At 42.9% G+C, this 23,748-nt stretch overlaps 2 protein-coding genes across 3 annotated transcripts in view; one reads left to right on the top strand and one right to left on the bottom strand.

The window, feature by feature from the left end:
* Positions 1-752: 752 nt before the first annotated feature.
* Positions 753-23,748, top strand: part of LOC6494345 — a 41,676-nt gene continuing 18,680 nt past the window's right edge. The window contains exons 1-2 of the mRNA XM_001960457.4: positions 753-1,784; positions 15,876-16,101. The gene's annotated coding sequence lies outside the window, so the exon portion shown is untranslated. The remainder of the gene's footprint in view (positions 1,785-15,875; positions 16,102-23,748) is intronic.
* On the bottom strand, positions 11,420-15,882 carry LOC6496228 (sodium-dependent nutrient amino acid transporter 1). 2 transcript variants are annotated; one of them, XM_001960458.4, is made up of 6 exons: positions 15,737-15,882; positions 13,331-13,776; positions 12,914-13,139; positions 12,470-12,844; positions 11,769-12,412; positions 11,420-11,707 (listed from the first exon to the last, which is right to left on the bottom strand). In XM_001960458.4, the coding sequence occupies exons 2-6, from the start codon at positions 13,767-13,769 to the stop codon at positions 11,454-11,456; spliced, it is 1,938 nt and encodes a 645-aa protein (XP_001960494.1). In that variant the 5' UTR covers positions 13,770-13,776; positions 15,737-15,882; the 3' UTR covers positions 11,420-11,453. The 2 variants fall into 2 exon arrangements, with proteins under 2 accessions (XP_001960494.1, XP_044571824.1); XM_044715889.1 differs by lacking the exon at positions 15,737-15,882 and adding an exon at positions 15,562-15,579.

Below are 23,748 nucleotides of genomic sequence, written 5' to 3'. Positions count from 1 at the left end.
CCACTTTGATTGGCCTGCCGGTGATTTATGCTCCAGCTCATTAATTATGGTTATTTGCTGGCCGAGCCCGAGACCGAGGCTGATGTAGTCTCGCGGGCTTGTTAGCCAAATCAGAAATGCCATCAGGGTCGCCTGGATGTCAGAGCCATCAATCCGAGCCTGCCCAGGAACGCACACGTTATCGAGGTTCATAATTAGCTGAACACCCGAGCAGATATCCTATCTCTCTTATCCGTATCAGCTTTCAGTTACTCGGCATGACAATTTTGCCAGAATCGATTTATGGCTCTGGTTTCTTGGTCGTTTCCAGCTACCAATTTAAATCTTTTGCCGCAGATTCAATCTCCACCGACAATGTAGCAAAATAAATCGAGCATTGCAATCGCCCCTTAACTCGTTTCCGCCAAATTCAATTATTTTCGCCGGCTATTTCCCTTCGCCGTCTTAGCCCGGTAATGATATACATATAAAGTGGTCGGATGGAGGCAGCCCAGGCGAAATTGCATTTAGGCAGACTGTGTCGCCAACTGTGCACGCATTTTGTGCATTTTATTGGACTCTAGGGCAGTCCTCGCCAGCCAAGGAACGCACACCTTTTTACATATACAACTACAAGGATTAGATTAATGTCAGGACTTTGGGAAGTGGTGCCTGGGAAATGAAGTGGAATAATAGGCGGTTACATAGTGTAATTTGATTTTTTGGAAGGAGATGTAGAGGAGAAAAATATTTTCAATTGAAGTGTAAGGATTTCTTTATACTTCAACTTCAAAAAGAAGGTCCTTGGCTACAAATTGAAATCATTACAACGCTCTAGGATTTCCATATGTTTGTTTTTTGTGGCTCCAACTAAAATGATTGCCATTGGAGTGGACACCTTATGAGACAAACAAAATTCACAGCATGCAACCGGCTTAAGATGCTTGCAATTCCCAGGAATAACAGACCAGGACACACAAGGCCACGCCAGCTAGGACCCCCCACCGGAGTCCAGAGTCCAGAGTCCGGAGTCCTGAGTTGGATCAGCTGTGCTGAATGTACATGCATAATTGAAAACTCCGATTGCAGCAACCTTTCGCCAGTAAAAGGAAAGGAAAGTACTTTTCCTGGCGGGCTGCTGTGCCGGTTGGCAATTGAAAAATCCGTAGACAATGTTTTCCAAATGACATCCACCGAGGCGCCTGCGCCGATTCGAGTGGAATGTGTTTGGCGGAGCTATAGGCCAAAAGCAAAGTGTTTGGTAGAATGTCCCCTCAGTGCGAAGTCGGCTGGCAAACCAGACGCTTGGGTTGGCTGCCTAGAATCGAGAAGACACATATTTCTCGGCCAGCCATTACCAATTCTGAATTCAGTTCAGAACCGAACGTAACGGACTTTTGAATAATTGAAACACCGCGTGTCGAACATTATTCGATTCAAAATTGATTGCTCATACGCCGCGTTGGCTGTTCGCACAAAAGGATAAGAGGGGAAAAGGATACAAGTAAAAAACGAGAATTGAATAGAAATTGTTGCATGCTCTCGGGCAGAGGCGCAATTGATGATTGATATTTGTTGGCAGTGCCAAAAAGTGTGTCTGTTGTGAATGTGTGTGTCTCGGTTTTCGGTTTCCGGTTCCGGTTGCGTTGCCCCGCTTGCCCCCTCTTCAAAATGCTTTTTGATTAAAGCCCGCGCGTGAATAGTTTTCTATGCAATCGGAAAATCTCTTTTGCCGCCCAATTGCAGAAAGTTCGCTAATTGCTCAATGCTTTTGGCCTTTGTTCAGACTTGTCTGATACGCCTGGGTAAGTGTGCGGTGGATTTTACACAGTCCTTTAGAGTCCTTTACAGTATTTATGGTGTCAACACAAAACAGGCGTTGATCTCCAAGTGCCCCAAAAAAACATAAAAAAAAGAAAAATAAAATAATACAGAACCTAGACAGGATTCGAAACCGTTTTCATACAATTTTATGCTCGTTGGTGTTGACTTTTAGGAGTCGTCTGGTTTTGGTACCTAGACACATCTTTATTGCCAAGGCAACATTGGAGGAGCTTCTTTCCTTTTTAGTGCCCTGGCTTTCAGGCTTTCTTTTTTTTGGCTTTCAGATTTCAGCTTTCAGCTTCAGATTTTTTTTTTCGGTGAAATCACTTAGCAATTTGTGGCCCCATTCGGGAATCCTTTTCAGAATTCCACGCTTCCTTTCTGCGGCTGTCATGCCGTGCAGTCTGTTTAATTTCACAATTCATTTCATGTCAATCGAATTGTCTATGGCTCTGGCCTCGGTTCACTTTCCTTTCATCCTGCCCTGGCCTGGACTGTTCCTGTCCCTATTCCAGTCACTGTCCGTTCGTGTTCGTGTCCGTGTCCTGACAAGTGTCCCTATATCGGAGCCACAAAGGAAGATAAGAAGAACTAAGTTGGTTGTCACGATGCTTGAGTTTGATGTATTAACGGTCCGCATTCCGCATGGAGAGGACTTCAGGCTCGAAATCGACCATAAAAATGCGGACGACTGGCATTAAATTCGCCCATTTTGCGTCTGGTTTAGCTGCCGATAAACCTAATAGTAAACATTCCCCCTTTGTTGACTCTATCCATTGGATTATGTTGTCTTCTGCACAGAAGAAGAACAGCTCGGGTTTTCAGCTATGACATAGTTAAAGCTACAGGATATATTTTAAGACTCACACCTTCCCCGAAGCCACTGCCGGAGTAGTTTGGCAAAATAAACTCTGTTGAGCTGTTTTAAGTAAATCTGCTTTTAAGCTGATTTGAAACTGTGATGTGCCACGCTTCAAGACTTTAACTAGTTTTTGTTCGTTTTTGGGAGTATTTTTTCCTCTCATCTCTTATGTATATTTAAAATAAAATTATTATGCCTTGCATGTCTGCAAAGCGTATTAAATATTCAACTGATTTAAAGCATGCCTGATCTTTTTGCTTTTAAACAGATTAATTTACATTTCAAAAAAGGCAACAAAGGTCAATCCTTTTTCCACAATTTCCAATCAACCTGAGTGAGTTACTAAATTTATTTCAATAGATGTTCAAACATCGAGGAGGTAAATATAATTAATTCTGATAATAGAAGTCTGAAATGAAACTTGTAAATATATTATTACAATTCCAATCCAAAGCATCAAAGCTGCTAAAAACCATTTGGTTGACAGCCAAGAGTCGCGGCAAATGGAGCGGACAACAGGGCGTATGCTTAATCGTTTTTCATATGGTTCCTGAAACAAGGACGACAGCTGCATGGTCCCGGGGCCTGATGGTTCCGCCAAATGGAATATTCATATCTGGCGATAAACATACATCTAAACATAATCCATTGTGAAGTACTAAAAGTACTTCAAACAAGTTGCTTACCTAAGAAAAACCATGGAGGACCACGACGAGCTAGGACGGCGAGCCAGGATGGCAGGCGGGAATCTTCTCCCGAGTCCTGATTTCTTGTCTTGGGAAGTTCGCGGCACAACGCCTACTGCCTCTCTGGGTTTTTTTCTGGCGGCTTTTGGCCGGCTTTACTTTTGCTGACTGCTATTTTATGGTGGCCATTAAAGGAAATTGAATATAATTTTGTTTGCTAAGCTCTACCATAAACTCCCAGAGGCCAAGTGGCTTGAGCTCCTCGGTGTTGCTGTATGATTTGCCCCTGCCCCGTTGAACTCTTGGCGAGTTTTTCATATTTTATCGCCAGACGCGAGGTTCAGGGTGAAAAAAGGTCGATTCTAGTCGAGAATTAGCTTTTGGGCTGCAACTCGATTTGGATGGCTTTTGGCCGCTGGCCAGCGCATAAATGTGATTGAGAAATTGCACAAGAGCCGTCAGATTTTCTGGCTTAAATTCGGGTCTATAGAATTCTTCGTTGCCCGCTACCCGTTACCAGGATGACGAATGAATCCTTGGAAGCACACATATTTACCAATTTGCCATGTGCCTTTCTTGGCCAATCGCCTGGCCTTCTGACAGCCAAGTCTATTCAGATTTGTTTGCTGGCCCGACGCCAGTCAATATTGTGGCCATTTGGCTCTTAACTTTTAGCATCTTGGACCGAACGTTTGCTTACCGGTTTCATTATTTATTTAAGTCCGGCAAAGGCAAACCTGCATATTGGCACTTCCATCTATTCACTTTTCGGACAAGGGGGCGGTTCTTTAAAATCACAAAATAATAAATTGTTTCTGCGGTTCGTTCAACCATTTGTTCTCCTTGGGTCCGCTCCATTGTTTGTTTTCTTTGTCTTAGTCCTTGGGTTTGCCCACAAATGTTTGCTTATCTAGGTGGTGGGAGGCCTCTCCCTCTCAACAGATTTGAAATCGAATGGAAAACATTGTTTTCATTTAATTTAAATGTCGGGGAAATCGTTTGTTAGGTTATTTAGCCGGGTGGCTTACATTTCCTTATCAACAATAGATGGATGTAAATAACAAATGATGTTTGATTTTGGGCAAAATCTGGGGAGAAAATAATATTTAAAACCAGCAATCGGAGTCTTAAAATAGAAGACCTCCTGGGATATCGAGTTAATGATTTTTTCTGATTTCTCAAGGTGCCTCAACATATACATTTCGTCCTTCGTGACACCATCATCAATCAATTTCCAGGATAATTCGCCCCTACATCAATGTAATTTGATGCAAAAAGCCATCTCTGTGTTGACATTGCTTGAATAAATAAATTTATTTTTCCATTCAAGCGAGAGTCGTAAAAAAAATAGAGTACAGTTCCCATAATTAAGACAAACCCGAGCTTAAATTGACATTTCCGAGAGGGCGACAAAAAAATTCAGGGAAAATAAAATGGGAAAGCATTTTATTTCTTTCGTCCCTCGCTAGATGATAAATTGAGTGATGACGGAACAAATATAACTGCTGGTGGCGAAAGACACTCACCTGAAACCCAAACCCAAAAAAAAAGTTTCTGGGTGCCATTGTAATTTTCATGAGAGAGTGGATGTGACATAAACTAGGGATGGTCAACAGAACATTACGTATACGACATGGTGAACGGGCTGCGGTTAAATCTAATAAACATTTCCGGCCTTATGCACGCATGAATGTTAATGTGGAAACCCAACTTTTCGACTCGAGACGGCAGTTTTCAGCCAGGGTGTAATGTACTAGAAATTATGCCCCAAGACCCCGAGGCAAGCTCTCCCGAAGGTCCCAAGAAATATTTTGTCTTGCCAGACGGTGACTGTCTTGAAACCAAGACATAGTTACGGGGATCTGTCAGGCATTTGCTGTTTCTGGAATTAACATCCTTGGGCGTCAGTGCCAAGATTTTAAGTCAACTTTATTTGCCAGAAAGATAAATCCCATCCACTTGACTTGAACTACAACGTGGAAGTTGGGAGCAAATTTAGATTTTGATGGAAAGATTTAAGGCATGTGGAAAACTTTGAATAGTGCCCGACTCTCAAGTGAAAAGGGTAACTCGGTAACTTGAGCGCCTCTGGCCATTTTTCCTTTGAATCAAATTAGCCAAAGACATTAACTGAGAACTGGCAACAGCCCGGAGGCCAAGTAGTTAAATCAGAGTCAGTAATTTGATTTCCAACTTCCAATTAATGAGTACAAATTTAAAGTTTGTTGCCGTTGCTTCGCATAAAAGCCGTTGTTGTGCCAACTACACGTGTTGAACAAGATCATGAACTTCAACATAAACTTTACCAGCTCTATTTTCCCCCGATTCATGCGACAGTGCCACACAGCAATCCTGCCATCTGTGGCATATTCCATTTTTCTTCTGTGGCTGCGTTGACGGCATCCGGAGACATTTCTTTTCACTTCTCCGCAGACTGTTCTGCAATTCACAGGCATTTCGACGCTCGTCTCTGTCGCATCTGATTCCTGTCTGTCTATGGTTACTATGGGAAAAATGCCCATCTTTGCAGACTTTAAAAGCTGGTTCTTTAGGGAATTAGAACCTCCCTAGTAAGCTTATTAAATACCTTCCCGAGTGAAATGCATTCTGAAAAGATATTACCAAAAACCACAAAACCTTTCCTAGAAATTTAATCTGTTAAGCTGTTATATGTATTTCCCTTTAGAGAAAATCCTTTAAATGTTAAAAATAAACCATCATTTGTTAAAGGTAAATCATTTTTAAAGCAGAAATTTGTCTTCGATGGCTTTGGGCCATCTTAGTTATGCCGGAAAGGTGGTTGCCATGCCACAGAAACTCCGCAAATGAGTTGGCATTTTAATGGCCTGTCCACGTTGGTCGGAGCCCGGCTTGGGATCGGGACCAATACGTATCGGGATACGATACGTATTTTGTGTCCCGTGGCGTGCCAGTTGGTGGTGTATTTTGACCCATGGTGCACACAGGCCAGGATGACAGTCAGCCATTGTGATGTCAGTTTTTGCAACGCCCTGCCAGCGTCCGTCCCCCTTCTGCTCCTTTTTTCAACTGGTGGCCTAATGTCTGTTTGGTTTCTTGGCACGACATGCCTGCCCCATCCCAAGTCCTGGCGTCGTCTTGTGATGAAAAACTTATCATAAAACTTTGGCAAAACTGCAAAGTTGTCAAGGTTTTTGTCATTTTCCTGGAATGGCGCTCGCTCCATTCTCTTTTCTCTGAGCTGTGGTTGCCTAAAATAATTATAAATAACTTAAAAGCAGGCAAAACGGCAAACTGGCAAGACAGCAAAACAGCAAACAGCCTGGAATGCAAAAACCGAAAACCAATAAACAAATCCCATTCAGAAAGTTTTCCCTTTTTTCTTGGCGCTCGGAAAAGTATGCTTTATTGCGGAAAAGGACACGCGATATCGCCGAAATATCGCATTTAATTTTTATGCTTTAATTGGCACTATAAACAGCTAATAAAATCCAATCCTCTGTATCGCGGCAAAGACACACTCCACGCCTCGAATGGCCAATCGATGGCTGGAGTGCCTCGGCCACTGCCACTTGAAAGGCAGACAATAAAAATTGGTCGAGCCAGGACATGGCTGTATCCTGGCTATGCGGTGTATTGTCTGTCATATGATTTGTTTGCGTTCGCCGGCATTCCTGCCATTGACAGACTGTCATAAATATGAAACACACAATATGCCAGGCCGAAAACTACAGAAACAGAATATATACTATATTGTATTGTGTAAGTGTATGTATATTCGATATATAGTGGATAAATATGTTTGCGCCGACCATCGACATAACAAACTGTTCAGGTACACGAATCCCAGTGTCCTTCGTCAAGGCAACGTTTGATGGAAGGCCTGTCTGCGTCGGAATTTCCCTCCTTTTCGTCCTTTGCCGCTCCACTCGAGCGTGAAAAATGGTTGCAACTTGTTGTCGCTCCAAATTCAATTAATTAGCCATCATTAGACGCAAAAATAGCCAAAACTGATTTCGACTCAAGTTTTCATAAATGTGTAATGAATATGGCCATTTTTGATTTCGTTTCAGGCCATTAGATAAATTAGTTTGCTAAACAAAAAAAAGTTACTTTAAGGTGTAATTAAGAGTTAATTGTTGCTATTAAATATTCATAAATTAAATATAATATTTTTTATTCTCTGGCTTTGATTTATTAACAGTTTATTGTAATGTTATCTAATAAAGAAATCTATTTAATTTTCCGGCTCATTTCATTTTTTCTACGCTTGAGTAAAGTTTTAATTACAATTTCAGTTTCAACAGTTTTATTATTATTCATTTATTAGTCAGTTATTGTATCCCTGTTTGTTTGTTTTGATTATAATCATCATTTTTGAATAATTTTATATATTTTTTTTTTGCCATTAAATTGTACTTGCCAATTTAAATGTAAATTTGTTACAATTGCTTAGCGATTAGGTTAAATAGAACCTCTCTGAAAGCATTGCATTTAGGCCTAGAATTTGTATGTTGAACCCAAATCCGACACATTTGGCAACCATTTGTGGCCTATAAACTTTGGCTGTAAATTTTTACAACAATGAGACCTGCATCCCGAGGCAGTCGTTTCCCCAGCTTCCGAGTTCCTCGAAAAAAGGTGCAAAAAACAAATCCACCTAAATGCCATTCAAAGTAAATCACTGGCCATCTGCTGGACGGGGCGGACAGCAGAAGAATTTGGTCTAATTTATTTAAATAATTTAAAATTTCACAGAGATGGCCCAAAAGAAAATAAACAAAGGGAAATAATAGCAGCTGCGTCTAGTCGAGTCATTGCCATGGCCTTAAGATAAGGGCCAGGTCGCGGACAGGTCCGCAGACAATGCGTTACCGTTCCCGGGCCAACAAAAGGCCAAAAGTTAATGTGTGCCTAAGTAGCCGACCCCTCGCATCGCTTGGCCCATTAAAGAGGCAGCTATTCCGGACCTGCCACTGCCACATCCCGCCCACGTCGTCGTCCCCCACATCCGATAAGTGGCAACTGGCAAGTGCCACCGCCGCATCCTATCGCCTGTCGTCTCCCATTTTTGGCCAAGTATCTTTGGGCCTTTTGTCTGCGGCCAGTGCGTTGATTACTTTGGGGAAAATGTGCGTGAAAGGTAAACGCCGTGTACCGTGTACCGTGCGCCGTGTCCCGTGCCGGGCTCCGTGCCGTGTAGCTGGCCTGTCATTTTCTGTTTACCGTCTGCCGCTCAACTTCAGCCGTCTGATTTATTTGCCCACCGTTTGGTTTTCACTTGGCCAGAACCGAGAGTAGAGAGCATCCAGTGTGTGTTGTGATTTCTGCCATACAATGGACTGCCTGCCTTGTTATTACCTGGCCATAAATCATCGCATCCTTTGCAATAATAAACGTAAATTATAATAAAGCCAAATATTTGCTTTCCATTTAGCCGTGATAGAGGTTAGCCAATGGGTTTGACTGCTAAATTCTTTAAGCTGATAAGGAGAAATAAGGGGTATTTCATTTTTATACCCTTGCAGAGGGTATTATAATTTTGGTCAAAAGTGTGCAACGCAGTGAAGGAGACATCTCCGACCCTATAAAGTATATATATTCTTGATCAGGATCACCTCCTGAGTCGATATAAGCATGTCCGTCTGTCCGTCTGTCTGTCTGTCCGTCTGTCCGTCTGTCTGTCTGTCTGTCGGTTTCTACGCAAACTAGTCTCTCAGTTTTGGAGCTATCGAGTTGAAACTTTGCACACACCCTTCTTTCCTTTGCAGGTAGTATATAAGTCGGAACGGCCGGGATCGGTCGACTATATCCTATAGCTGCCATATAACTGATTGATCGGAAATGCCATAACTTTGGTGTTTTTTAAGTTAAAGGGTTGGGACTTTCCACACATGTTATATTTGACCAAAATATCTTATGTACAAAATTTCATAAGGATCGGCCGACTATATCCTATAGCTGTCATAGAACGATCGGAATTGGCATAACTTTGGTGTTTTTTAAGTTAGAAAGATGGGACTTGGTACAGATTACTCTTTGGGCAAAATAATTCAATATGTCAAATTTCATAAGGATCGGCCGACTATATACGATCCGCTATATATTTAATAATATAAGATGCGTGGCGCCACCTAGTGGACTGCGACTGAACTGCAAGGGTATATCAACTTCGGCTCCGCCCGAAGTTAGCTTTCCTTTCTTGTTAAATATACGAAGAGTAGGTTTTCAATTAACAATAAAGAATATTCTTGAAACCAAAAATGATCAAAAGCTGATAACACTTATTTCTTTAATCAAAATCAATTATTTTATTGGTTGTTATGAGTGGCTTCTATGAGTAAAAAATCTATTTGTTTATAATAAAAAAACCCAAATTAAAAAAACAAATTTCATGCATTTATATAATTTATGCATCATTTTTTACCCACCATTTATTGAGTGCAATAATTTGCTCTGGTTGTCAGTTTTCTCAACTGTATATTATTTTTAAAAGCCATCCACTTCCCTTTGTGGCCGAGTGTTAAATCACTGGCTCGATTATACACAGAAATTGATTCCATTTTAATTTAATAATGGTTCGTAGTGGTAGCAGATCGATGGAACAGTACTACCATTCGGGGCTCATACATATGTGTATATATATTTCAATTACGGACTGTTGATGCGGCCATAATGTCTCATTATGTTTGACTCGCGATGGAAAACAATGAAATTAAGTTGGATGGACACGACCACTTGAACGGAAAGCACAAAGCAGTCCGGGACTGGTGCTCTGTTGGGGGCCACAGAGCACCGAACAGTATACAACTGTTCATCTGTTCAAGTTTTGGCCATTAAAAACGCATTAACATGGCACAATGGCTTGACAAATAACTCGCAAATGCATTGGCTTTCCGTTTGCGGGCGTTGCGCATACGCCGTGTGTGCATGACAGCGTGAGCGAGGGGCTCTTTATGCCGCTTAAATGCGTTTTATCAGTGCAATTACACCCAGCACACAGTCGTGAGGGAACAAAACAGACTCCTGTCCACCGCACCCAGCCAGTGTCCATTTCAGGCGATGTCTTCATTAAGGTGGCAGTCGAAGGACAACTTTACACGTGAAGAAACGAAAAAAAGGAAACACTTCTATGGACTATATATTAGTCTGATTTATTTAGCTTCTATTCAGGAGTTATTCAAGTGCTTTATCATGTCCTAATATGAATGTGTTCGTTCACCTTACCAAAACACTGACTAATGAAGGACTGTTGATTTATTAGTTCTATTTCCAGTTTGCTTTGAATGTCGGAATTCGAAAAGAAATCCGCCGCCATCGTTTGTCATTTGACAATATTCGCAGCCGGCTGGCATTTCTGCTCATCTGCACAGCAGGCAGCCAGCAGGTCCTTCGCCAAAGTCCTTTCACATCCCAGTGTTTCCTTTGTACAAATTACTTTAATACTTTGCGCCCGATGTTGCGCGGAAGTGTTTTACAGCACGCAGTGTTACACACACAGTAACACCCTCACATGTGGGTGTCCTTACGCACACACATCCTGAGACGCCATTTCGCCACACTCACACACACTCAGCCCAGGCCCGTGGAACTTTTTCTTTCAATCATAAAATCAGAACTTTCTACCCTTTTATGGCATAATCAGTGCAAGTATGCGAGCGCACAAGGGAGTAAAAAAATGGTGAAAGTGGTAAGGGTTGAGGACTGAAATGGTTAGGAGAAAGTGCCGCAGGCTGCAATTGTCTTGTCTTTTATAGTTCTGCCAGTTGCCAGGATACGCTAGAGATGCGATACTAACACAAGAAAGTACTCCACCAGACACAGGATGTGCGGTAAAAACTTTACAACTCCGGCAGTGCACTCAATCGATAATGGTTAAGCAAATTGTTATAAAAATTCTGAAATCGAGTAGATCCGAGAATATTATACATCTTGGGGGGCATCTTTCGATGTCATCTCTGGAAACAATACATGTGATCACCCTCTGGGCATCTCCAACTGGCATTTAATTCGACACTTAAGCCCGGACCCGGGCCGAGGTCTGATTATAAAAGGGTTGCCCTGTAGCCTCCCTCGTAAAGAGACGGCATTAAGTGGTATATAGTTTTATTGCTAATTCAACGCTAACCGAAGATATTGTCATAGATTTTGTGCCAGATACTGCTGCGGCGAAAGAGGGCGGACACGTTGCCCTCCTGCACGAAGAGCTGGTACCGCTTGAGGGTGTGCGGGTCGAGGGGTCCCCAGTTGGGCAGCGGCTCAAAGGCTTTCCGGATGCGGCCCCACAGGCCCAGTTCGGCGGGCTGCCTCCGCACGGCCGGTATGGCCCAGAAGAGGACCTGGCAGATACCGAAGGCGGTCAGGCACCAGCCGAAGACTGCAAAAAGGAGAAAATTCAATTAGTCCGGTCGGGGGAGTAATCCTGCGGAAATCCTTACCGTAAACACCGGGCTGGTAGGTGTAGTTCTTGTACTTCAGTGGCTCGTAAAGAACCAGCGTATAAATGAGTATCGTGAACATCATCAGCGGCGTGATGACCGCCCAGCAGATGCGGTAGTAGAGCGAGGTCTTGATTCCCAGCATGAATTCCACATCGCGGCAGAGCCGTTTCACGCCATAGATCCAGCCAATGGCCACCAGCTCAAAGATGGCCAAGACCAGTGCCACAAAAGTGGCTCCATAGAAGTCCAGTAAGTTTAGCACAAACTGTCCTCCAGGAGTTATGTAGAGCAGGCCCAGGAAGTAGCCCACCAAGGCTATGCCGACCACAATCGCCCAGTTTTTAAGATTCACAAACTGATCCTTGATGACCGTGGACAGACACGACGCCATGCCCACGTTGCTGCCGATCCCCAGGACGAAGAGCATCAGGAAGAACAGGACGGAGAAGAGCTGGGGCAGCACCTTGAACTTGGCAATAGCATCCGGGTAGGAAATAAAGGCCAAGCCGGGTCCACCATTCACCACACTTGAGATATCCGTGGTGTTGTTCTCGTAGGCGAGGTTGCCCAGTATTCCAAAGATAATCACACCGGACAGCAGCGATGTGAAGGTGTCCAGGGTGGTGACAATGTTGGCGTCTCTGCGAGAAGAATTGGTTGAAAAAGCTTTTTTTAAAATTAAAAAGCCTCTCACTCACCTGTAGATGTTGTGGCCGAAACGGTTGTACGAGGAATACATGATGATGTTGCCGAAGCAAATGGCCAGCGAGAAGAAGACCTGCGTGACGGCGGCATACCACACCTGCGGCTCCAGGAGCTTGTGCCACTGCGGCCGCAGGAAGTACAGGACGCCGTCGAAGGCGCCCGGCAGACTGAGCGCCCGGACCAACAGGACGAACATCACCACGTATGGGAAGATGGCCAGGAAGTAGGAGGCCTTGCCGGAGCTCTTTACTCCCTTGAAAAGGATGGCCGCGATGATGATCCAGGCAATGGCCAACGAAATCGCCAGACTCCAGCTAGGATATCCGATGCCGTCGTCGATGCTCGCTTTTTCGCGCAGGATAATGTTCCTGGAGGCAGGATAATAGGCTTGTTTGTGAATCATCCTTCGGCTACCTAAGTATGCCCAGTCTACTCACGTGAAGTAAAATTCCGCTGAGGTAGTCCGCACTCCCGTCGTATTGGCCAGGCTAACGTGCTGCTGGGATCCGGAGTCCAGGCAATCGGAGCCCCATTCCGGACGACAGTAGCTCCACGGCAGGGTCGGGTAGAAGGAGTCCACAAAATACCGCAGTGTGAGGGCCATTAGCGTGGCGTAGTAGGTGGTCACGATGCCCGTGGCCAAAACCTGGCCATAGCCAATGCCTTGAAAGAGAAATATGGGTTAAGGCTTGATTTAGCACGCTAACATCCGCCGGATCAGACTCAAGTTGCGTGAGTCGGCCACTAAATTGATTACCCGGGACAATGCAAGAGTTGGGAGACCTTTAACAAAGGCACCTTTAAAGCTGACACATAATTTAGTAATAAGTCTGGATGGGATTCATGGTAATTACCTCTCATAATCGGCGAAAAGTCATAGACCTTTACGCTGCCGCGACTCGAGAACTGTCCCATCAGCATTTCCATGTAGTAGACTGGTTTTCCCACCAGAATCAGGACTATCAAGTAGGGTATCACAAAGGCTCCACCGCCATTCTCCAGGGCGGTGAACGGAAAGCGCCAGACATTTCCCAGGCCCACGCTCAGGGCGATGCAGGACATGAGGAACTGGAGATCGCTGTTCCAGGTTGGACGTGCCTTGCCTTGCTTACCTCCCGCCTCCACTCCGCCAGGCTGGACACCCGCAGATCCTCCTGGAAGTCCTCCTTCTCCTTTTTGGGTGGCGACATTTGGGTAATCCTTTGATTTGTACGCCCCGGGTATCGAGACTGTGGAGCCCACAAAGGCCGGATTCAAGTGGCCGTTGTTGTTATTGTTATTTGTTGTATCCATGTTGCAGCTGCAAATCAATCAAAGTGTGTAATTGCATTAACCTTCACTTCAACCTCAACCACTTGAGAGGTAGTGGTCAAGTTTTGAGGCCTTATTCGAATCGTTAATGACCAGCAATCAGTTGTCCGCTTACCGGTTCAGTGGGACAAAGACACCAAAAATACAAACACAACACAACAACAGAAATGCCAATCCCAGGTGGCAAGTCACTGACCCACTGACTTAGACGATTACACATTACATAACAATGGAGTGGTGGCACCTCTCTGGCCAAAATGCAACGAAAACTGCATCAAACTGGTAAGAGAGCAGGCACTGCAGCCGGCGGCTAAAATCTTGGCTCAAAGCTTCAGGGCGAAACCAGTTTCCTGGCCTTTTGCAGGGAAAAGGTCTCCAGCGTATTGGCCTGGCTTTTTGCTGCAGGCCTCCTCTTTTGCCAGCCACTTGGGCTCTCATGTTTATTCATTTGTTTTGCGATAGTGTCACATCTTAAATTTCACATTGATTTATTGCCGTCTTTGGCTTGAGGCTGCTTTTGTTTTTTTTTTTTCATTTCTATAAACCAGAGAAAGTACGTATACTGTACAGGTAACAATAATCATGCCCATAACTGGTTACCCAAAAACAACTAGAATAATGATTAAGCCCCTTCCTGGTTTAAAACAAGTTGACGAACCAAGACATTGGCCTTGTTATCGTAATGTCACTAAAGTCTAGAAACAGGTTGATTTGTAAGCGAAAAGCTGTTACATATGCTTTTAAAGCTAATCAGTTTTTGAATTGTATTGAATTGCTAAGGAAATTGTTGACAAAAGCTGGTAAAATAATATTTAAAATTCTGATAAGATCTGGAGAAATGAGTGGAGTTTCCCACTTCAAGATAAGATGACCTAAAAGTTAAGAATTTATAAAGAAAATACGATCTAGGTTACTATTTGTTTACAAAGAGATAAATGAAAAGTAAAGATATGTATATATTTCTTACATCACTACATCCCCCGCATTTTATAAAAAAGAATTTTAAATTCTTGGCAAAAACCCACATCACTTATTTGAGGTAATCACCCAAAGGGGGATTCCCTTGTCTGGTTACTTTTTTTGGGGTGAGCACAGATCGTGTCTGGACTGTTTTTTTGTTTCTACGTTGCGCATGCGCAGCTGCCAATTGTTCTGGTGGATCTGGAAAGTGAAGGCAAGCCTGGCAAAGCTAGAAACTTCGCTTTTATTGCCACACGCGCAGGTGACTCAGACAACTTAAGTGTACAACCTAAGCGTGAAGTACACTCCGCAGCCTGTTGTATTTCCCTGCACACATTCTAAATGAGTGTTTATTATTTTATATTGGCAAGAGCCAATTATTTAATTGCGCCCGAGACGGTGACAGATAGAGTCACTTTGTCCAGGCTTTGGATGAAATTTATTGCATAAAAAAGTGTGACTGCCTGATACAATGTGAACTGTAATTAAGTTATACGAGTCGCATTCTGCAGATGTATGACTGCGACGCTGTCGGAAGAGTATCTTTCCGTTTCTTTTTTTGGCGGCTTTGAACTTCCTCACTTATCTTGCACCGTCTGCAGACATGCAATTGGAGAATCTTTACGACAACTCCCATAAAGATATCGACAAGATAAGCGAGGGGGAATGGAAATGAAAATGACTATTCGGAAAACCGACAAAGTTTCGCAACAAATTGAAAGGTTCGGGGTAAATTGAGAAACCTTCATCTGCACATCACTTTTCATTTGAATGGGAGCTTTTTGTTTTGTTTTTTGCTCGATATGCTCTGTACCTTAACAGGTTTCATTGAAAAATGTTTGTGGATTCGGCAACGTCACCATTTATTATGGCAATTCAGTTTTACCGGGGAGTTTTTAGTTATAACACTATATCATATCATAAGATCATATCGTTTGTTTGCAGTTTGCACACTTCACACTAAATAAACTAATATTAACTTTTATTACTTTTGGGTTGGTTCTCAGGATTCAGATCTCAGGTGTTTAGACAAGTGTCTCATGTTTCAAACAACTCTCGCGTGTCACAATTTATCACTGTTTTTATTGCTTTAATTTAATTTAAATTGTGTGTCTATCTTAATTTCAGTTTCGATCGTAAAACAATTGAGTTCCGTAGGCAAATGCGTTGAACCGCTCACGCCGAACGCCAAAAGCTCACTGAGCGGCGTCTGGCGATCGAAATAAAAACAAAGCCAGAAGTAACTCGAAAACAAAAACCCAAAACCCAAACAGTTAAGAAAAAAAAATTTATAAAAAAACGAGTCAAAAGGTGTTTTAAGGGGCGCTGGCGCTTAGACTTGACATGAGCCAAGGTAAGTGAAAATATGAAAATTAAGTAATTATCGAACTGCCGGCGGGTTGTGACTTTATTATTTAATGTTTACTTGGTAGTTGGTAACGGTTTTGGACGTGCTTTGCAGTGGTTTGAGCCACAAAGTTTGAGATAAATTGTTTTTTTTTGTTTGTTTATGCAATTAAATAATTATTATAATAGTTATTATCTTTTGGCGGAACATGTTGACAGTTTAAAGGTGGCTTCTTTGGTTTTATAATTTGTTATATATTAATAATGTTTAAATAATAATTTTAGCTAAATAAAGACAGCTTAAAAACTCTCATAAACTTCGGTTTAATAATTATAATTGGCCTAATAAAAAATCATTTCTAATCTCAAACTTTGGCCAAACAAAAAATTTGTCTTGTTTTAAATCTAAACTACTTTTGCATCTCGTGTTTTTTCCTTGATAATACTATCTCATTTAAGATTATCTTTTCATTTAGCCTTGTGACTGACTAATTTTAATTAGGGTCCTAACTAAGAGTAAAATTTCTTTTAAGTCACTTAACCATTCGAAGCTAGTACTTGGTTAGAAGTTGAAACAGAGTCATAATTTTAAGAAATCGTAAATTTAATTCATGCCAGACGGAGAACAAACAATCAAAAAGTCAACTGCCTAGTCACTCTAAAAAGGCACTGTTTTTAGCCATATGCAGTACCATAAATGGGTTGTTAACTAACCTAACCCAAACGATAAAAAGGTCTGCCACGAACCAAAGTAGAACTTGATAAGAAACAATTATAAATTTATTATAGAGATACGGAGGTAAAACTAATTGCCGTTTCTGGGTAAAAATATGGCCGAGATGGGTGCTTCACATCCCCTAACTGATGTTGATGTTTTGGCCATGAAAGTAAAAGCGCTTAGAATATGTTGGCCAGGTGGGGAGTGAGGTTAGTGCGTGTGTGTGTGGGGGTACCTGGAAGCAAACATTTTAATTGGATGCAAATTTTAGACACTTGGCTGCTGTTGCTGTTGCTGCTGTTTCTGCGGTTCGTTTACCAACTGCGGCTCAACATTGTATAGTGTTCAGAAAATAAAAGAGAGACCCAGAGACACAGAGTGTTGTTTAGTGGCTAACAAATTTTTGGTTTTTGCCGGCACTAACACGCAATACTGACCGCAGCAGTTTCCCGAATTTCCATGCGAATAACTTTAGACCGTTGGCATATCGATCAAAACAATTCAATTAAAATCTGAACGAGTTACGAGTTGCTAGCCGAAGTGCCGAAGCGGCCTAAATCGCATTCCGCCACAAATGAATTACAGTGTGTAATGACATTTATTTTTACTTTTCAATTAAGTGCTCTTCTGGGCTGTGTGGGAGTTTTCTAGTGAGATGGGCAGACCCACAGACCGCTGGCAAAAATTAAATCTTGTTTGCCATTTAAAATGTAATTAATTTTTAATGCACGCACATGGTTGACGGGCTTAATCTGCCTGTTTATGGATGAATATGTCAGACCACTGGGTTCTCGGCCAGCTTATCTGGCCTGCATGTGTTTCTGTGGCTTATTAATTGGCCAGTTGGTAATTGTTTCTGGCCAGGACTTAGCAACAGTGTTTCGCAATTGCAGTTAATTCGATTAATAAAATCTAATGAGTCCCACACAATTGATTGTAATTTTAATGAAATAATTCCTGCTAAAAAAAGGTGTGTGAAAGTGTTTTATTTTATTAGCAAAGTAGCGAATGTTTCTGTTTTGTATGCTGCTCGTAATTCCTTATTTAATTAGCTTTTGGATACTGTTAGTTTGGTTAATTTTGGTTGTCTGCTCGTCAGCAATTATATGAATTATCTAGAATGTTACTAATTCACCGGACCAGACTAATTTGGTATTTTAATGAGCCGCAAGCAGAGTCAGGCTTAGCCTCAGATTCGGGGGCCGCAGGGGAAAGCGAACTGTGAATTTATGGCCAACGAACATTTCGGATTCGAGTTGACAAAAAGTAAAAGCCACTTACAAATTTTCCCAGTCATTTATCAAGTGCTACCAGGGCATAAATCGCATCCCGGCAAACAGCAAATAGCAATGACAGCGAAACAAGCAAGGTAAGCGCTACTACTACTAGTCTTTTGGCTAAAAGTCAAATCCAGGCCGTGGCCATAATGCCTCGCAGCACGCAATTGTGTCCTTGGCTCTGCTCCAAGGAGCAAGCTCGGTTCTGGCATTAAATTTTATGGCATTCGACTGTTGGACATTAAAAAGAAAAGACAACAAATGCCGCACAATGAGCCAGGTTAACGTTTTCGTTTCGGCGGGTCAACGGTAAGTGGCGTATGGCACGTGGCAGGTTGGCAGCTTGGCAACTTTGTTGATTTATGCGGTCGGGAGAGATGAAAAATTGATGATTTAAATTCAACCTCAAGACTCGGTCTGAAAGCTGAATGTCTCCTCGGGGTGTCATTCCGGAATCCGGAGTGTGAACTGCGTGCTGGCAATGTGCGGCAGTGTGATTTGGGCCTAACTTGATTTGATCCTTATCCGTCTGTGCGATAGAGTGTGTGCCTGTGTTTACTTAATTAAAATGCCAGCAACTATTGGACTAAACTTGTCCTTAATTGAATCTAAGCTGTTGCAACTTTTACATCCAGGAATCCTGCAAAACTTTGCCTGATAGAGATGCATGAGCTGTGGGCTAGCAATTAGCCAGATTACCTTTACTTCCGAGTAATTGGAACGAAATGTAATTTAGCTGGAATCTCGACGGGTATGTGGCCAATTTGTTAGCCAAGTATCTTTTAAACTAACCCATTTCTGCATAGAGTGGCACGAGAGCATGGCTTGTAATCTTGATGCTGCACATAAAATGCCACAAGTGTCTGGCACTCTATTATTGCATACTTTCGGGCGGCGACGCCATTTGAATAGAACCCGCATTAATCATACGCCCCGTGTGCCCTCGTGCCAGAAAACTAATTGAGCTGTGCAGCGCGAATATAGTGACTGCATTTTTTGCATCACCCCTACTCCTTTTTGCGCAACATCACGCATACGTCACATTGTCCACATATCAGCGTTGCAGTATATTAAGTCATTCTGTCGTGTTTGGCATTTGACATCATCACCGGCTACTCTCTCTCTCTTTTGGGTCTGTGGTGTGTGTGTGTTTATGTATTTACATGTCTAAGAGCTTGTTAAAGTCACGTTTCTGGCAAATTCTATTATATTGTAAAGCATTTTCCCTATTTTGCGGCAAGTGGCAAGCGGCAGCTGCCATCTGCCATCAGTTCCACTGCATGCCATAAAAACGTCTACGGCACACGCAACTTGACTTTCAGAGCTGGGTCCAGACTAGGGGTCCGGGTCTGGTCGCTAGTCCGGGTCCTGGCCTGGGTCTCGGGTGCGGAGCGCATTTCGTGCGTATGGAAAGCGAAGGGGCCAAAATAAAAAATCTGCAATTCATGCAATTTTCATGGAAAATTTGCCACGCCAAGAGTACTGAGCAGAAAAGAGGAAACACATATAAGCTAGAGCCTCATCCTGCCGCCAGGATGGCTCTTACATACGTATGCATGTGTATTAGTATCTGTGCTTTGAATGTCAAAATATTTGTGTGTTTGGCATTTCAAGCGTTAAATTTTTGCTGTCAACGCTCAACCCCAAAAAAACAATGTCCTCCGTCTAATTCCACAGTCTCGGCATCAGGAGAGATATTTTTTGAGGTTTTCACTCGTCATCTCATCCTGTTTGTTTTCCTGGAAACTCCAGTGCCGGAATCCAAATTAATTTGCCTAGCACGTGGGCCCCAGTGATTATGTCTGTTAGGATGTGTGTCTTTCTGTTTGCATTTGTCTTAAGTGGCAGAGTCCTTGGCTTGATGCTCTGCAGATTACGGTCTACGTGAGGCATCGCCTCGATTGAGATTCGTATTGGGTTTGGGCTTGGACTGGGACTGGGATTGGGATAGAGTGTCTTTGCTTTAACCCATTAGAATACTTGATATGGCATTTAAAAGAATTTTTGCTTAATAAATTGCCGTAATTATTTATGGGTGGTTTAAGTCGGTTGCCATTCTTAAGTGGATGGATTTTTGGGAAATAATAAGAGGTATTATGATTCTTTAAAGTGATGAATCCATTAAATAATAGGAGCTCTTTCTGGCACATAAAATTTTAATGAACAATTTTGAAATAACCAAAAAAATTCCAATAGTCATCTGCAAAGAAAAGCTACTCCAGCATTTTATCTAAAACTGGAAAACCATTTCCAGATAAAGTGCAGGAGTAGCTATTTGCCTGCAGGTGGTTGTGATCCTCTTCCTCTCTTTTTGACTGAGAACTTCCGTGGGAGCGGGGTCCTTGCTTCCTTGCTGGTGCAAGGATCATTTGGATCACCGCTGGGATTTGGATCCACACATACGGCCTCCGGCTCATCGGGGACAACCATTTGTACGGTCTTACCGGTTTTTGTTATCAGGATTATTTTCATTCCGTAGATCCTTGAAGTACTCTGCTATGATTTTGCTAGCCAAATCGAATTTCATGTAGACCAAGAGCATTATTTGGTCGGGAATAACTAAAATTATGTTCTTAAATCTTTCAATTTTGTTCAGAAACTAAAAGCCAGAAAAGAAAGCCTTTAAAGAAAAGTCTACTCGGATGAGAGTTTGTAAAACGGTAGAGATTTTTCGTTAATGCTTTAAGCTGCTCATCCTTCGAAGCTGAAAAGAAAACAAACAGGAAAGGATGGATAGTTTCGAGAGAAGTCGAAGTCCTTATACCCTTGCGGCCCTTGCAGTTGTACATCCCCTTTATATCGTTCTCAGTTTTGGGAAAAATCGTAATATCCTTTCCAAGGGCATTAAAAAGATAAATGAAGTCGAAAACAGACGGTCTCGTCTTTCCGCCTTCTGTGGCAGTTTTGTGGCTGGAGCCGGCTCCAAAAATATGCCGCTAGGCACGCCCAGTGCCACAGCCACCGCCACCGCCCACTGCCATGCGTGATGTTTGCTGGAAGCATCGGCATGTTTTCCACCAACATACAGCTGCATGTGGAAAGTGGCACATAATTAATTCAAATTAATTACGAATTGTGTGGAATTAGTGCTTGTGGCAAGGACTAAAACCAAACCAGGATCCGGGACCCTTTTTCCTCGGGATGCGGGTGGCCAAGGAGGGTGATGCTCGTCCTACATTTCATGGCTGGATTTTTCGGTCCGGCCTCCTTAAATTTCTGAGAGCATTTCACTAAAATGCTAATTCTCAGCCACAGTCCTTCGCAGCCACCTCGTCCTGGCCAGCCAGGCAAACTGCTCTATTGTGTGTTTGCGTTTTGCCGTTTGCCTGACCCAATTAGCGAAAATTTGCAACAAAGTCATAAACTGAGGCGGCATTATGCAGCCAATGGCCGGGGCTGATGGGGCGTGGCTGATGGCCTGGCATTTATAAATCAATTATGCAGCGATTGCACGCATATTAGTGTCAAACTCAATTAACGCTTTGACAGTTTTGGCCCGAACGGGGTTCAAATCGCAACGACAGGCGACACGGATTGAGGTCAGTTCCGCTTTCCGCTGTCCGTTCTCTATTGTCCGCCTTCTGATGTCCGCTGTCCGTCGTTGGTCAACTCAAGTTCAAACTCATTAATTGGCCAATCCGGATTCCGGTAGAGCTTAGGCCCCCCTGGAACTCCTGACACTGACAGGAGCTGCCAGCGATTAGTAAAGATAATGAGCTTCGGCTCGGTAATCGATTCTTGCCAGACGGAAGTGATTTTCAGATTAATATTCATTGCATGTGTCTTAGGGAGATAAGCAAAGGAATTAATGTAGAGACTATTTTTGTAATTGAAGTCTAAGTCAACTTAACCAATTGAAGCCTTTCAGGAAAAGTATGAATGGAATAAAAAGGGTTATCCTTTGTGTAAGCCACTCAACCTTCGTCTTAATTAAATGTCAATTGCTCACGGCCTTGGTCAAGTAATCAGCTATGCTCTTGGAGGCTTTTGTTACAACAATTTTTTGGCTCTGGGCCACCATGACATTCTTGAACGAGAAAGGACCATTCAACAGCAATGTGTGCTCATTTCTGCCACATAGCTGGTTCCACCAGCCGGTGTACTTTATATCATAATTGCAATCTTGCATAAATGCGTTCGGGCCGAGTCGTTTTTTTGAGTGAGCTTATGTTTGCTTGTGGTCGGTATTGGATATGTTTGTGTGCGGTTTATTTGTTTGTTTGTCCTTCAGATCGCCATTTTAGTATGCGTCTTTTTTACATCAGTCCTCGTACGGTGTATAGTATGGTATGTCCTCCTCCCGGCATCATTATCATCGTCATCGTGATTGGAACACGTGTTGTCGTCTCCTCCGCTCAAAACATACAAACCCAGAAACACACCAACCTCGCCATGTCCATGACACACTTGCTCCGCAATCTGTATGGGTGCGAATGAGGTGTGTGTGTGTTTTCCATTGCATATCTCGGTGTTTGCATCTGCCACCCAACCAACATACTACCCATCTCCCATGGAACACCCTCCGCAAACATGTGTTCCTGAGCTCCGGGCCGCCCCTCCTGGCCAGCCTCCAGAAACGCATTGAAACGCGTTTTGTTTGCTCTGGCTCGGATGGTGGTCACTGTGTGGAGATGGGGTGATGTGGCATTGGGGTCACTTGGCTTGCATGTTATTACCCAGCCTCCGGTCTTCTGCCTCCAATCTCCGCTAGAGTCGATTTCCTTGATTTTGTTCCATTCCGCCACGTTTGCTCCATTAGCACTCAATCATCGGGCCGATAGCCGGACCACTCGTGCATCAAATTAATACGAAGCGCCGGGCGGCGAATGTCATCAATAAAGCTCAGAGGCGTCAGCTCAAGGCGCACAATATCCGCCATCCACAATAACCACAATAAAGCTCGTCCCTCTCCTTCTCTATCTGGGCCATCTACACCGTCGTTTAGGCCACGTGACCAAGTTAATTTGGCGTTCTGGCCACAAAACAATTAGTAAGCAAAACAAAGCAATTACAATGGCAAACAAGGGAATGGGGATGGCTATAGTAAAGGAAGTTTCGATGGCAGGATATAGACAGCTGTGGAATTACACAAGCCAGCACAATTATGAGTTTAATCCTTTGAACAAGTCCGTGAAAACAATTTGTAAACTTTTTGTGGTAGCTTAGTAGTTTGATTTTGTTTTTGGTTCTGCTTTACAAAGCCAAATAAATGTAATTAGTCTTGGCGCTACAGGGTATCACATACTAAGGACATTCTCCGTGTCTATCTTTATAAGAATAGTTTAGCCTAGTGTGGACAGATATTAAAAACTCTATTTTGTTGATCAGTTTTGAACACTTCCAAGCTGAAACCATTATGACCATCAACTGGCATTGGAACTCGCACATCGACATAGCTTTTGCCATTTAATTTGGGCAGATGTCTGCGTTAGTTGGCTCGATTAAAACCCCTTGGCAGTGGTTTGGTTTTGTGGGTGTTTTGGTCAGCTCTGGAATGCCCCACCATTTTGGTGGACCGAGCACAACTACATATAGGGTTGAGTACTTAATAGTAGCTGCAGGATATGCATAACTACGTATACGTACACACATATAGATCCATTCATATCCATGCAAATCGCAAGGACACTTAATATATCATGGGGATTAGCTGCGAATC

Source organism: Drosophila ananassae, chromosome 3L (assembly GCF_017639315.1).
Source record: "Drosophila ananassae strain 14024-0371.13 chromosome 3L, ASM1763931v2, whole genome shotgun sequence".
NCBI classification, from domain to species: Eukaryota; Metazoa; Arthropoda; class Insecta; order Diptera; family Drosophilidae; genus Drosophila; species Drosophila ananassae.
Note: the sequence above shows the minus strand (reverse complement) of the source record. Positions and strands in the feature narration are given on the sequence as shown.